Raw genomic sequence first — 13,190 nt, forward strand, 5'->3', positions numbered from 1 at the left:
CAAACCCTTAAGATTCTGTGATTCTGTGATAATTCACTAAGGCTTAACCTGCTGTAATAAAAACTGAAGAAAATGAATAATCAGGGAGGAATAAGTAGATGTTTTAATGTTCTCATTGCTGCCAAGGAAATATCAGCTAGGAAGAATACGTTAAGCCTCCAGCTCGTTATTTGTGTTACTTTGGAAAATGAGTTTGCTAATACTTAAGAAAAAGGTCAGTAAATCTTTTACTAATTGTTCTGCTCAAAAACTAACAAAGAGTAAAACATCAGAGAGATTCCAAGCGATAAAATCTGGAATTCCAAAGAAATAAAGGCTATTTTACAATAACTGCTCTGAAAAATAGCCTTCTTCTATACTCTCTCCATTCTTCGGGGATGGAATTATCAACACCAAACTAAAGTAATATTGTCAATTTGGACCTAACTCTTGTTGGATTTATTGACACTTTAGAAGAAAGATGGTTCAAAATGAAAATATATATTAGCTACCTTATGACTGATGTTTAAACAGCACTTTTAAACCCAAGGAAGATGGTCAACAGAAGGATAGAGCAGAAGAAGCACAAATAGAAGTCCAGATGATCCCAGAGGGAGATGGAACCACATGACATTAGGGGCAGATCCCATTAGGGAGGTCGTAGCACACCAGGACAGCCACAGCCTCTGGAGTACCCTCCAAACAGCCATAGGAATGGAGAACAGGCATTTCTGGACAAGGCCTGAGGACTTTTTTTTAAAGGAAGTATCAGCTAATGTAAATCTCACCATATTGTTTCATGATGGAGATGGTGACTCTGGATAATAGCTGGTTAGTCCATTTTATGTATGTGTTTTGGGGGGAGTGGCAGGAAAGAAGGGAAAAACAGATTTTTCATCATTCATTCTTTGTTCCATGGTACTTCCCTTTCTGTTTAATTGGTTTCTCCTCCTCATAGCATTTGGTTTTGCTGCTGTCCTGAAGAAAACCATTGGTAGGTGATAGGTAGTCAATTTTTCACAGTCATTGCCAGATTAAAATGTTCTACAGTTGTTTAGAACTGGGGATCTTTATCAAGAATTGCTACACTCCAATTTGTTACACCACTGAGTTGATCACCTTTTTTCCCAGCATCACCCAAGTCTTCAAGAACTGCCTGTCGATATTATAATCTGGACTTATTCCAATACTTACTAATCTACTGAGCTCAAGAAAGGAACTAAAGCAGGCAGCAAATGCTGAGATAGCATTCACTTCCTCCACCACCTTCACTTCTAGATCAAAAGCCTCCTTACTCATGTTCTCCTTATTACTTGGAGGCAAGGGTGAGCCAGATATTAAATCAGCTTCTGTGAAGACGTATATAGGAAGGGTTTTACGTAACTACCACAGTTCAGACATTCAGTTTAAAAAAGAAGATGCTTTGCTTAGTTCCAGCTCCCACAGAGGTGCAAACTCAGCAGAGTATATTACGACACCATTTTGATGAAGCTAACAAAATGAGGAAAGTAGTCAAGTCAAAAAAAGGGCCAAAATTTCTATATTCTACAGAAGTTAGGCTGTAACAGAGACTCAGAACTTTGAATTTTGCAGCTGGCTCACCCCAAACTCGCTATCCTCACTGCAGCAAAAAGATAAAAATACAACATTCATTACTATCAGTCCTTAGTATTATAGCAATATCACAAATCATAAATGTATTTATTCTCATGAGCACATGCACCTTTACTCTATAACTTTAGTTTGCTGGCTCTTCTGTTTTGCTTGTCTTACAAGGAGTTCTAAAGGCTTCATAATCAACAAGAACGAGAACTTTTACATTGCTTTGGTGCAAGTTCAAAAATTGGTCTTGATTTACTCAAAAGCATATACACTCCCAAAAAGACAATATCTAGAGCAATTTCAGTACTGAATATCTTCCATGCACCGTGCTTGTAAAGGAATTTCATTTATTCTGCTTACAAATGTGGGTCAATGCTTCCTATGCAGAGCAATTATTTCATTGCTTCTATACCTTGTCATTTCTATGATAAAATCAATAATCAGGGACATTAACAAATCATTTGGCGAGTCTGATCTAGTTCTTATTAAAGATGAATTGAAGTAACGTTCACCTGGCAGAGTCCTGTGCAACTTTAGCTACGCTATCAGAGAAGTTCAGGGACTGGCAGTGTAAACAGAGAAGCTAGAATAAGGAATTTCACTAACAAAAGAAATGTTAAGATTTCCATTCACTTCAAGAAAAATACAGGTACACAAGTAATGAGATTTGATTAAGGGCATTGCCATCAATGGACTGGAATCAACCAATAGGTAAATGCTGGATGGATATAATCAATCTGAGCAAAGTTTGCCATGACAGTAAAATGCTGATTTCTCATGGTTAATACTTACAATTAGCCTCCTATATTTATTTGTGTCTGTCCTTAAGTAGCGGTTTGATCACCCCACAGTGCAACCTCCCTCCTGAAGAAGGATATAGCTTTAATTCCTTGCATGCAATACCGTATTTCACATCAATGATCCTATACGTGGACCTCATTTCTGCCCTAGATTTAGACAAGGGAAGCCTCACACTGACCAGCAGCATGGATTGAACATATTTACTTCAACATTTCTGCCAGGCAGCTGCCACGATCACATTCCAAGCTGCTTTTTTTTTCCTTTGTGACTGCTTTTGCCACAAAACATATACATACAGCCTTTTCACTTGCTGGGCAAAAGGCTGATCGCTGGCTAGTGTTTGCATGGACTCAAAAATCAGTCAGCTGAAACAGAGTTTGCTCTCTCAAAAGGGGTATTTTTTTCATTTCTCATCTTTCATCAACTATCAGTTTTCTGAAAGTTATAGAATATTATTTATCCTTTACTTCTCCATCATATGTGGTTGTCCTTGTAAGATGCAGTTATACTTACTATATATAAATGTGAACAGAGACAGAATCATCAATTTCTCCAACATCAGTCATGCATCACACAGAGCCTTAGTCTCTCCTATCCTCATAATATTTTGGAAGCTATCTCTTTGCAAATGTCAAGACAGCAGACATCAGACACGACTCACAAACACCACAGGCTACAGGCTAGGTCTCGCTTCAGTCTTACAGAAGCAGGGAATACATCCCCAGATACCCAGGGCACTGGTTGAACATGAACAAGCAAGACATTATGAAACAGTGCACAGAGTCTTCCTACAAAAATACATGTTTTTCTTTTGGTCTTCTAATCCAAGTATTTTCCAAAGACATGGAAAAAAAGGATTACAAAAATGTCGGAGAGCTGTGACAAAGGTCCAGAATGAAATTCCCAAGTGCTGGTAGAAATACAAAAACATGACCAGCAAAGAGGCAGTTCTTGCCTACTCTTCTTGTTCCCTCCCACCCCCAAGGAAACGCTGACATTCTGATGAAGTGACATTATAGCACACCTTATTTTGACTGTTGTTCTCATAGATAATCTTTAAAGCACTAAAAAGTGCAAATTTGATGCATACAATAAAAACCATACAGGCACCTCTTCTTCTCCAAGAAAGGCAGCTCAATAAAATCCTGCCAATAACAAGAAGTGAACAAAATATTTTACTTTCAAATTCTTCTCCACAGAGTACCCACATCATAGATAAAACAAACGTAACAGAATGAATTATCAAGTGACATCCCATCAGTGTGTTGACTGTACTCTTAACAAAAATATGGTCAAAGTGTGTTATAAAACACATTCAGATTTTATCAGAACAATCTCTAGAATACTATTTAATCCAAATCTCCGATTAACAGTTTATCCCTGCCCTGTAATCTTAGGCAATGATATCTACTTTATACTCAGAATATCCATATTTCAAAAGATTATTTTATTATGAAATATAGGTTTAACAAGCAAAACATGATTTTTTTTTTCCCAGTCTCCTACAGAGATAGCTGAATTATTCATATTTAAAGAAGAGTCATGGATTTTGGTTTTGGTTTGTTTTTTTTTTTAATTATATCTATATAACTTGCAGCTGGTAGTCTACAAAGAGAGACGTTGTCAACATATAATAGGACACATCCCCCAAAATACTAGCATTTTGGAGCTAAAACAGGTAGCACAGGAAATTGTTGTGGAAACCTGATGACAGTTTCGCTGTTTCAACACTTTGACTAGTGACTTCAATACTGATTTGGATTTTTCAAGTTAATGGTGATAACATCTTGCAGCTGAAATTGCGCTGTAGACTAAGCTAGTATTCTCTCCTTGTCCTACAGTGCTAAACCAAAGCAAACAAACGAAAAGATTTCTCATTTACATGGCGATAGGACCATCTGCTGCCCAAGCAATAACCCAAAATAAAACAGTCCTTCAGGCACTGCGCCGGCTGGAGCAGCACGTGTGCAATGCACAGACTGATACAATTTACCCGCTCCCTCACATGAGAGAGGTTGCCTTACATAAGGGCTGCCGTTTTCTTTTTGTCTTTTTTTTCTTGCTGGCTATGCAGCTTTTCAGTGCTCCCAAAGGCTGTTTTATTTTAACCACAGACAATCTTGCGAGAACAGTACAAGTCTTTAAGGCTAACGTTACAATCCAAGCAGAAGAACTAGTCACATACAGAGAAAGAACTTTCGAAGCTTCATTTTAAATGACACTTACATTCATTTCTGCGGGGTTTTTTTCTGCTATAAGCAAATGAAGAACCTCATTCTGCATTCCACTGACCCCCTAAAATCCCCTTGACTGTCAACGAATATCTGGAGTCCAAATGAATACAGAATTAATCCTTAAGGCTGGACAGCAAAACAGGTCAGGGAACCATCCCTACCACAAAAGTCATTGTAGAAATGTTGCAGCAGGTCAGTTGAAACTAGGCTGCACTTTACTACTGGTTCTGTAAAACACATTTTATTTTCAGATCAATTTCCCTTAACCAGCTCTTGTCTACAGTACAGCACTAGCATAGCTATAAGTGCAATGACTTAAACTATCCTGAAAACACCTACAACAGGTAGGTCCATCCACACTCAGTAGCGGGACATTCCTATAACACTCTTCTGACTAGATTCTTTGCACTCTTCACTCTTCCGAGAGTGGTTAGAGGAGTTGATGGTACTCAGCTCCTGGGGCTTTTAAGCCCTTTTCTTTTTCTTCCATTGGGAAAAAAAAATATAAAGAAACAAAGAAAGTCAACAGCACACACATGCTCTCCTACACACACTCCTCCCCCCAAAACAGAGAGGAAAGGAAAAAAAAATAAAAGGAAACTTGTACGAGGTGCCAGTCTGGAATGAAATGGATTTTTGAACAGACAGTCATATTTGGCACTGTCAGCAAAAGCTTGTGGGTGGCCCTGTGTCTCTCCGAGCCCTAATGCCCTTTTTACATTGGTCATTTAAAAATGTCCCCCAAAAAGTTTGGCTGTGCTGCTTCTGGCATTATTTTCACAATGCTGCTGAATGGACTCAGTGAAGAGATTCACTGCCATCACCCCAGTTCCACAAAGCACTATACATTAAGGATATATTCCATTTGGCCTTCAAGTAGCATTTTTATGGTCCATCCAGATCCACAATTATTTTCCCTTTAAAAAGAATCAACAGAAAATATAACTCTCTGTTGGAGAGCATGGAAATTAAAAACTATTGGATCTCCCAAACGGACTCCCTCTGATCCTCAGGCAGAAGGCTGGATTAAAGGGTCCTCACATGGTTCTAGCTGCATTCTCAGTACACCACTTTTATGAAGAAACCAGAGCTGTAGAAATTCCTCTGGCATGGCGTGGAATCCAGAATCGGGCAAGACATTGTCATAGTAATGATGGCTAATAAACTTCCCGTGCAGGTCCACCGAGAATGGCCAGAAGCCATAAATTGTTACTTCTTCACAGAGACCAAGGGCGGCACTGACTAGGAAAAGTCCAGTGGAAAGCCGTTTGGCATGGATACCTTTGCTCTTCCAGAATTTGCCAATGTCACGCAGGAAATTGGGGTTGGCAAAAAGGACCACCTGCTTGGCACCAAAGTCCTCCAGGGTGTAATAGACACGGAGGGAGGGTCCCGTCCCTGTTTTCATTGAGAAGGCTGGCATGTAGATGTAGCTGTGATTATACACCTTTACACTGTCGACAAATGCTTTTCGAGACCAAAGCAGATTCTGGAACCTGTAAAACAAGAGAGAAAGAAGTTGTTTACACATAGGTTTTCCCAGTCATTTCAAAACCCTTCATACACATATTTACAATTACTTGCACACCTTTTGCCAGCACAGAGAAAGTCTAGACAGAATTCTGATTGTCTGACAATGCCTTTTTTCTGAATAAACCTTGAATATACAGTTGAAAACTATCTGGTATCTCACTAACTCCAAAATGCAAAACATTTCTGATTTCATCTTTTCAAATAACCCTGAATGGAGAATGACAGCTTTCCTGAAAATCAATCATTTTCAGTGATCTTTTTCTTTCTGTCCAAAAAACAAATTATATTTTCAGGCACAGGAATCATTAAAAGAAATGTTTAAGTCCGTGTTGTTCTTATTTCTTAAAGACATACAAAAAAGAATCCAAGTTAAATACTGAAAAAGCAATACCAAGAAACATTTCAATAGAAACTTTAGACGTATAAAACTTGTAAGAATATAGCAATTTAGGTTGCACCACCATAGTAATTCATTCTTATTCAGAAGCTCAGAAAAATCTCAAAGAAGATACTTCGTTGTAAACAAGCAAAACACAAATCAGTTAACTGTTTAGGACAAGTGTCACCACAAAAATTTAGCAACAGGCACCACACAATATTCAGAGTCAGTGTTTAAGATGAAGTACAGTGTACCCACTGAGTAGGTTTTAAAGCAGCTGGTATTTGTTGCATGCAAGTTAAAGGAGAGAATAGTTGGCAACTACAAGGAGGGCAATGTATACATACAGATTATTTCTCTAATATTATAGTCTTCCCATCTCTTGAGTATAAAAACTACATCAAGTTACAGTTTATTAAATTCCCCATAGCTATTTGCTGATGTCTATTTTATTCCTGATGTTTAAATACTACTCCAAAACCAGAATTCTGTCAACACTATAACCTTTCCTTGCAATATGTTTCTGAATATATCAAGAAGAAGAAGTCATCTGGCAGGAAATCCTAGGTCACTCACACACACCAAAACCTGCACTGACGTTTGACCTGTCCTGACATCTGACACTAAATAAATCACACTTTGGTAAAACATTAAAAGTATCCCAAATATGTATCGTTAGAACTGATACAGAGCTCAGCCAGAGCCATGGGTAAAAGTCATTACATAAATCATAAACATGCAAAGTCATAGGAGTACATGTTTTGAGGTGCAGATTACACTGGAGGATGCTTAGAATCAGTCATTTACATTGAAAAGCTGCATTGTGATGATCAAGTCCAACCACTAATGCAACAGTGTCAAGTCCACCACTAAATGGTAACTTAGACTGGACTTTCACTCAAATGGATCCTCTACAGTAGTATTGTCACTCATAAAAGAGAAAAAAGCTGGCAAACACCCCATGAAGTAATTTATACAACAGTAAAGATCTTTACGGAAAGATTGTAAGTCAAATCCATTCTCCTACAGAGGTGTATTAATGCTCCTGTAGATAAAGATCTAACTTGAGGTTGTTTATAACAAGGAAACAATTCTCTACATTCTCCATAATCTGCTTTCTTTACAGAGCCATTTAGTCTTCACATCACCAGTAAGCCCTTCCCACCTTTACCACGTAACAGTATCTGTAGCCTTCGGCATGCAGTAAAAGTTTGCTACATTAAAAGCTGCTTCCACACAAGCCTCACATGCGTGCCTTTCACTGCAGCTGGGTTGCTCTCCCAAATGTGGTACCTAATTTTTTCCTCAGTTCCCAAATGCCCGTCTTGCCCTTCTTGCTGCCTTCTCTTTCAGAGTTTCCTGCAGCTAAGGTAAATGTGTTATTACTGATTTCATATTCACACAGCAGAGGAGTCAAAACAAGAAAGTTGAGACAGCAGCATGGGATTTTTTTCCTTTCTCTGGTGCAGGCAGAGAGATAGGTATAAGAACATATTTTTTAAAGGGTTATGAAGTGATCAATTTTGTTTATAGATCTCGGTGAAACAACAGCAAAAATCACACAGAGAGCAAGATATGCAGGTTTAAGTAGAATACCAGATGACCTCAAGAATCACCAGATAAAATTTCATCTGAAACATTTGTCAACAAAAATTGAAATGTCTCATGAACATGGGCCAGATTGTTTTAGCATTTTTAAAATGGTTTAGCATGTTTGAAAGATTCCTAAAAAGTTGAAATGTTTTGCTGACATTTTCAACACATACACTTGGTCTCCTGATGTACTACTAGTTTCTTTTAAATTTTCCTTCAACTGGCATTAGAATACAGCTGTTATGAAGCAAACTCCTTGAAATCTGCCTGAGTCTTCATTACTGTTTTGCTCTGCAGAACTGCTCCTACTCCATGGTGTCATTTGCTAATGTAGACAAGGCCAAAAGTCTTTCAAGCAACCTGAACATACAAAACAGAAGAATAAAAATAATTTCATAAATAAGTGCATTTGGCATTATTTTCTTTAGAAATAGCAAAGACACAGCTCAATATACAAGGCCAGCCAAGTCCAGGGTGCCCTGGCAGAAATTCATTGGCTAGCTGTACCTTCTCATACAGGCCCTCTTACTCCATTACTATCAGACCTTTAAATAAGTCTTCCCCAAACCAGGCTCTACTATACTGTCTTTCCAAGGAGCAGCAAGACAACCTGTCAGATCATCGGGCACAGGAGTTGGGTCTATTCTATCAGACTTGTTCAATTTCCATCAGGACACAGTCATAAAAGGTAAATAAAAAAATTAAAATCCTTACCTTAATACTTTCAATATTCACCCAGAGCCTCAGTATCCAAGCCCTGTCCTAGTGAGGTGGGAGATGCAGGTTCAAATTTCCTTTCACCATAAAGGGAAGTTGAGCACATAGATTGATGCAATGTGGAGGAACCATCTCCACTTTGGCAGAGGAGAAGGCAGAGACGAGTCCTCTGTCACTCCTGGAAGCCAGGTTCCCACTTACTGCTAGTTAGCAAATTTCACTCAGATATGATTATTCTAAAACTGCATTTTTCATCAAATTACCATTCACAGAATAGCACTGTGCAGCTCTGAGATGAACATATTAAAATTGCTCAGACACAGCCACAGAGAGTCAGGGACTGTCTCTGAACATTCGTTATTGTTGTCACAACACATTTACATTTCTTCTAGATGAATCTCCCCAAATGTCTGAATATAGTAAGTGAATGGCACTTCCATGAGGGCGATGCATAGGAAGGACTTCAGATAGAAGGGAGAGTGTTTGTCATGCTACTACAAACTGTCCTTCAGGAACATCACCTCCTGGAAACCCAAGCCTCATTCAAATTATCTGGATTGCAGTGTTAGTAGGCGTTACGCCCAGTTCAACAGATGGAGATTATGCAGGTGGCCAGGAGCCCATGTAGAAACATAAAACATGGTGATTATGGCTGGTCTGATGACCTAACACAGCCAAAAAGCTGCTGCCCATCTTGCGTTCCTCATGGTGGGAGACAATATAAGCAAATGAAATTTTCTGTTCCCCATTAGCAAAAATATGAGCCCTGCCCAGCTTTCTGACATTTTGCAGGCTGTTTAGAGGCTGAGAAATCTGAGATCAAATGCTATGCATCAGCAAGTTTCTAGAAATGGTACTGAAGGCTCAAGTGTATTTTCCTTTAACTCCCAATCCAAGCAAGGAGTCCTGCAGGCAACCCCATTCCAGCAGTGGCTTTTATGGTACAATACCACATCCATCCCAGCAGGCAGTGAGGAGGCTTCTCTGTCCCTGACAGAACAACCAGGAAGCCTTTTCCTCTGCAGTTGACCTGCTCCACAGTGCATGCACAAGCACTATGATGTATTTATTCCCTGCTTGTCCTGGCATGGATGCTGCCAGCCTGGTGCAGCCCTCACATCCATATGGGCACAAATGCCTTCCTTTATGATGATCCTTGTCCAGCCTTCACTGAATGAGGAGGTTCCTAGTTAGTGCTCACCTCTGCCAGACATGCTTTGAATATCTGGCATTCTCAGTGGCACTGAGCTCAGCACTCTCAGCTTCTCTCCACTCACCAAGCTTCAAAAGAAATGCATTAAATGATGCATCACTCATGCAAGTGCAGCTTAGGCAACATCCCCTCCTCAACTCAACTCTGACCAAGAAGCAGCTAACTGCTTCCAGGGTCATCCTTCCACAGTCAAACTTAAGCAAACACATGACAAGCCACCAGCATTTAGATAAAACTGGATCTGGAATCTCCTGAGCCCTGAGCAGCACCTGAATACTATGCAAATTGTTCAGTCATATGCAGTAACACGTCTCGGCAGCTTGACAGCAACCGAGAGTGGTGACAGTGACCACTGGTGAAAGCAGATCACGGCACGTCACTTTGCCCAGGCACCTCTCTTCCACTGCTCTCATTATTGGGCAGTGAGCAAACAAAACCATCAGCAACACATTTTTGCTGTCGGGTCCATATGACAGATCAACTTAAAAAGCACAACTTCACAACAGGCACGTGTAGGCACAGCTGTGGAGATATCAGAGAAATCATTTCTTTGATACCAGCTGAAAAGTTCCCTCAAATGCTCTGCTCTACTTTTCCAGAAAGAATGAAGCATCCAAGAGAAAACTGCCATAGTACACTGTCATGACAATACAATCAAAGACTTGAAAGCATCAAGTGTTTTCTTTTTCGGTTTTAATCTGTTTTTAATGTTCTTTAGCAGGAATGCTCTCTGGTACTAAGAGAAGACTTCCAGTAATCACAAAGAATTTGCTGCAGTGACATTGAGCTAACCCACTTGCAAATAATAATGGCAGCATTTTCTCACATCTTGATTTCTTTTGATCTCCCCCGAGAGTCACTATCTCATGCCTGTGATGATATCCTAGTTATTTACTGTGTTGGCATCTTCCAAGGTCAGCATTCTGGATTAATTGCAAGTTGATTATCAAAAAAGATTGAGTAACGTGGGGGGGGGCTCAGATGACAAAGAACTAGTGTATTATTTTAAAATTACGACAAATAGGGCTCAAAGGAACAGCACAGAAGGCATATAAAGACTTATGAATTTGTCCCTATAGCAAAGGATAACCTTGCAAAAATTATTTAGATAATTTCATGTCAGCATTAGCCAAGAATGATTTAGCAATTTGCTGCAGCTGCTGGAATATGCTTACAGCTGGGGTCACAAGTCATCAGCTTGCAAGCACACATCTGAACCTCCTCTGCTGCAGTGACAGAAGAGTTTTACTGTGTTCATTACTCAGACTGCTTTTATACTTTCAAATAGTGATGCTCTCCTTAATGCCCTGTACGCTGATTCATATCATGCACTTCTTGCTTATCTGCCCCTTTGGGGCTTCTGTAGCCAATCTTGCTAAAACACAGGCTGTGTCTGAATTAACAGCATGCTAGTTTCCATGTGCTCATTCTTCACATAGGCACTTTTAGCATGCATTAGGTGGAAGGCAGACTACTCAACTTGTCCACATAGGGAGACGGAAACAAGAGCTGGAAGTACTATAAATTGACCCCCTTTCTTGTTTTATCCCAGTTTCTCCAGCTACACAAACCATTATTTACTTAACCTCAGGATAGCTATCTGAGTTCAATTCAACTATAAAACCATTAATCCAATGGCAAAACCAACTGTGATCTCACTGGAAGTATGCACAGAACTTAAGGCAACATAGAAAAAACAATCAGGCCAGCAATGCCACTTCAGAGTGATTACAAAAGGTATGAAGTAATGGAATTATAAAGACCCATCATTAAACCAATGAATTTACAGATGCCAAACATTCTCCATCAATGCAAGAGGCTTTTATTACTCTGGTAGATCCCCTGTACTTTGACTAAACTCATTTTAACAAGCTTCAGGAGAAGGGATTCTCCACTGCAGGTCCTTCCACAAGCACCATGGTTACCCAGCTTCTGGCATGGGTGGAATGGGATCCTTTCCTTCCCTTCCCTTCCCTTCCCTTCCCTTCCCCTTCCCTTCCCTTCCCTTCCCTTCCCTTCCCTTCCCTTCCCTTCCCTTCCCTTCCCTTCCCTTCCCTTCCCTTCCCTTCCCTTCCCTTCCCTTCCCTTCCCTTCCCCTCCCCTCCCTTCCCTTCCCTTCCCTTCCCTTCCCTTCCCTTCCCTTCCCTTCCCTTCCCTTCCCTTCCCTTCCCTTCCCTTCCCTTCCCTTCCCTTCCCTTCCCTTCCCTTCCCTTCCCTTCCCTTCCCTTCCCTTCCCTTCCCTTCCCTTCCCTTCCCTTCCCCTCCCCTCCCCTCCCCTCCCCTCCCCTCCCCTCCCCTCCCCTCCCCTCCCCTCCCCTCCCTTCCCTTCCCTTCCCCTCCCCTCCCCTCCCCTCCCCTCCCCTCCCCTCCCCTCCCTTCCCTTCCCTTCCCTTCCCTTCCCTTCCCTTCCCTTCCCTTCCCTTCCCTTCCCTTCCCTTCCCTTCCCTTCCCTTCCCTTCCCTTCCCTTCCCTTCCCTTCCCTTCCCTTCCCTTCCCTTCCCTTCCCTTCCCTTCCCTTCCCTCCCATTCCCCTCCCCTCCCCTCCCCTCCCCTCCTCTCTCCCCTAGCTGACTGCCCTTCAGGGACTCAAAGACAGACTCTCAGCAAGATGCTCTTTCCTTTCAGGGTACAACTGTCTCCAAAACTCACTTCAGCTTGGCCCGTAGGCATGGCCTGCTGAAACCCCCTCTGCCTCCTCTTTCTTATGGATGGGGTCTTTTGACCTCTAAGAACGTGTGTGTTGCTCTTGTCTCTAAACCCAAAGATTAAAAGACAAACAAATTAGCCTGATTTGATGGTCAGATTCTGGTTACTCTCGACATTGTCTCTAAAAATCAAGGAAACATGCTGTTTCCACAGTGACTGCAGACAACATCTTTCTCCTCCGGACTGTTTCTTAATGACATGCTGTCCTTAGCATATGACCTTCAGAATAATTCAACACACTCAAAGTCCAGTTAGACATTGCAGAGGTAGGCTGTAATCCCTGTGGATAGGCAGGCTCCCTTTCTGACTGAATTCAGTATTAATTAGGATGTTTTTTTAAACCTCCACCCATTACTGCTCTTATGATGTCACCCTGGGAATACTATATACAGTGCCAAGAGAAAGCTGACTCTCTGTTTTTCAATGGAACACA

At 40.9% G+C, this 13,190-nt stretch overlaps 1 protein-coding gene across 2 annotated transcripts in view; it reads right to left on the reverse strand.

Moving 5' to 3' along the window:
- Positions 1-3,875: 3,875 nt before the first annotated feature.
- ST8SIA1 (ST8 alpha-N-acetyl-neuraminide alpha-2,8-sialyltransferase 1) overlaps positions 3,876-13,190 on the reverse strand; it is a 127,668-nt gene continuing 118,353 nt past the window's right edge. For both annotated transcript variants that reach the window (XM_061988840.1, XM_061988839.1), the window contains one exon: positions 3,876-6,112. In XM_061988840.1, coding sequence (XP_061844824.1) covers positions 5,626-6,112 — 487 coding nt within the window. In that variant the 3' untranslated portion in view covers positions 3,876-5,625. The remainder of the gene's footprint in view (positions 6,113-13,190) is intronic.

Source organism: Colius striatus, chromosome 1 (genome assembly GCF_028858725.1).
Source record: "Colius striatus isolate bColStr4 chromosome 1, bColStr4.1.hap1, whole genome shotgun sequence".
Lineage (NCBI taxonomy): Eukaryota > Metazoa > Chordata > Aves > Coliiformes > Coliidae > Colius > Colius striatus.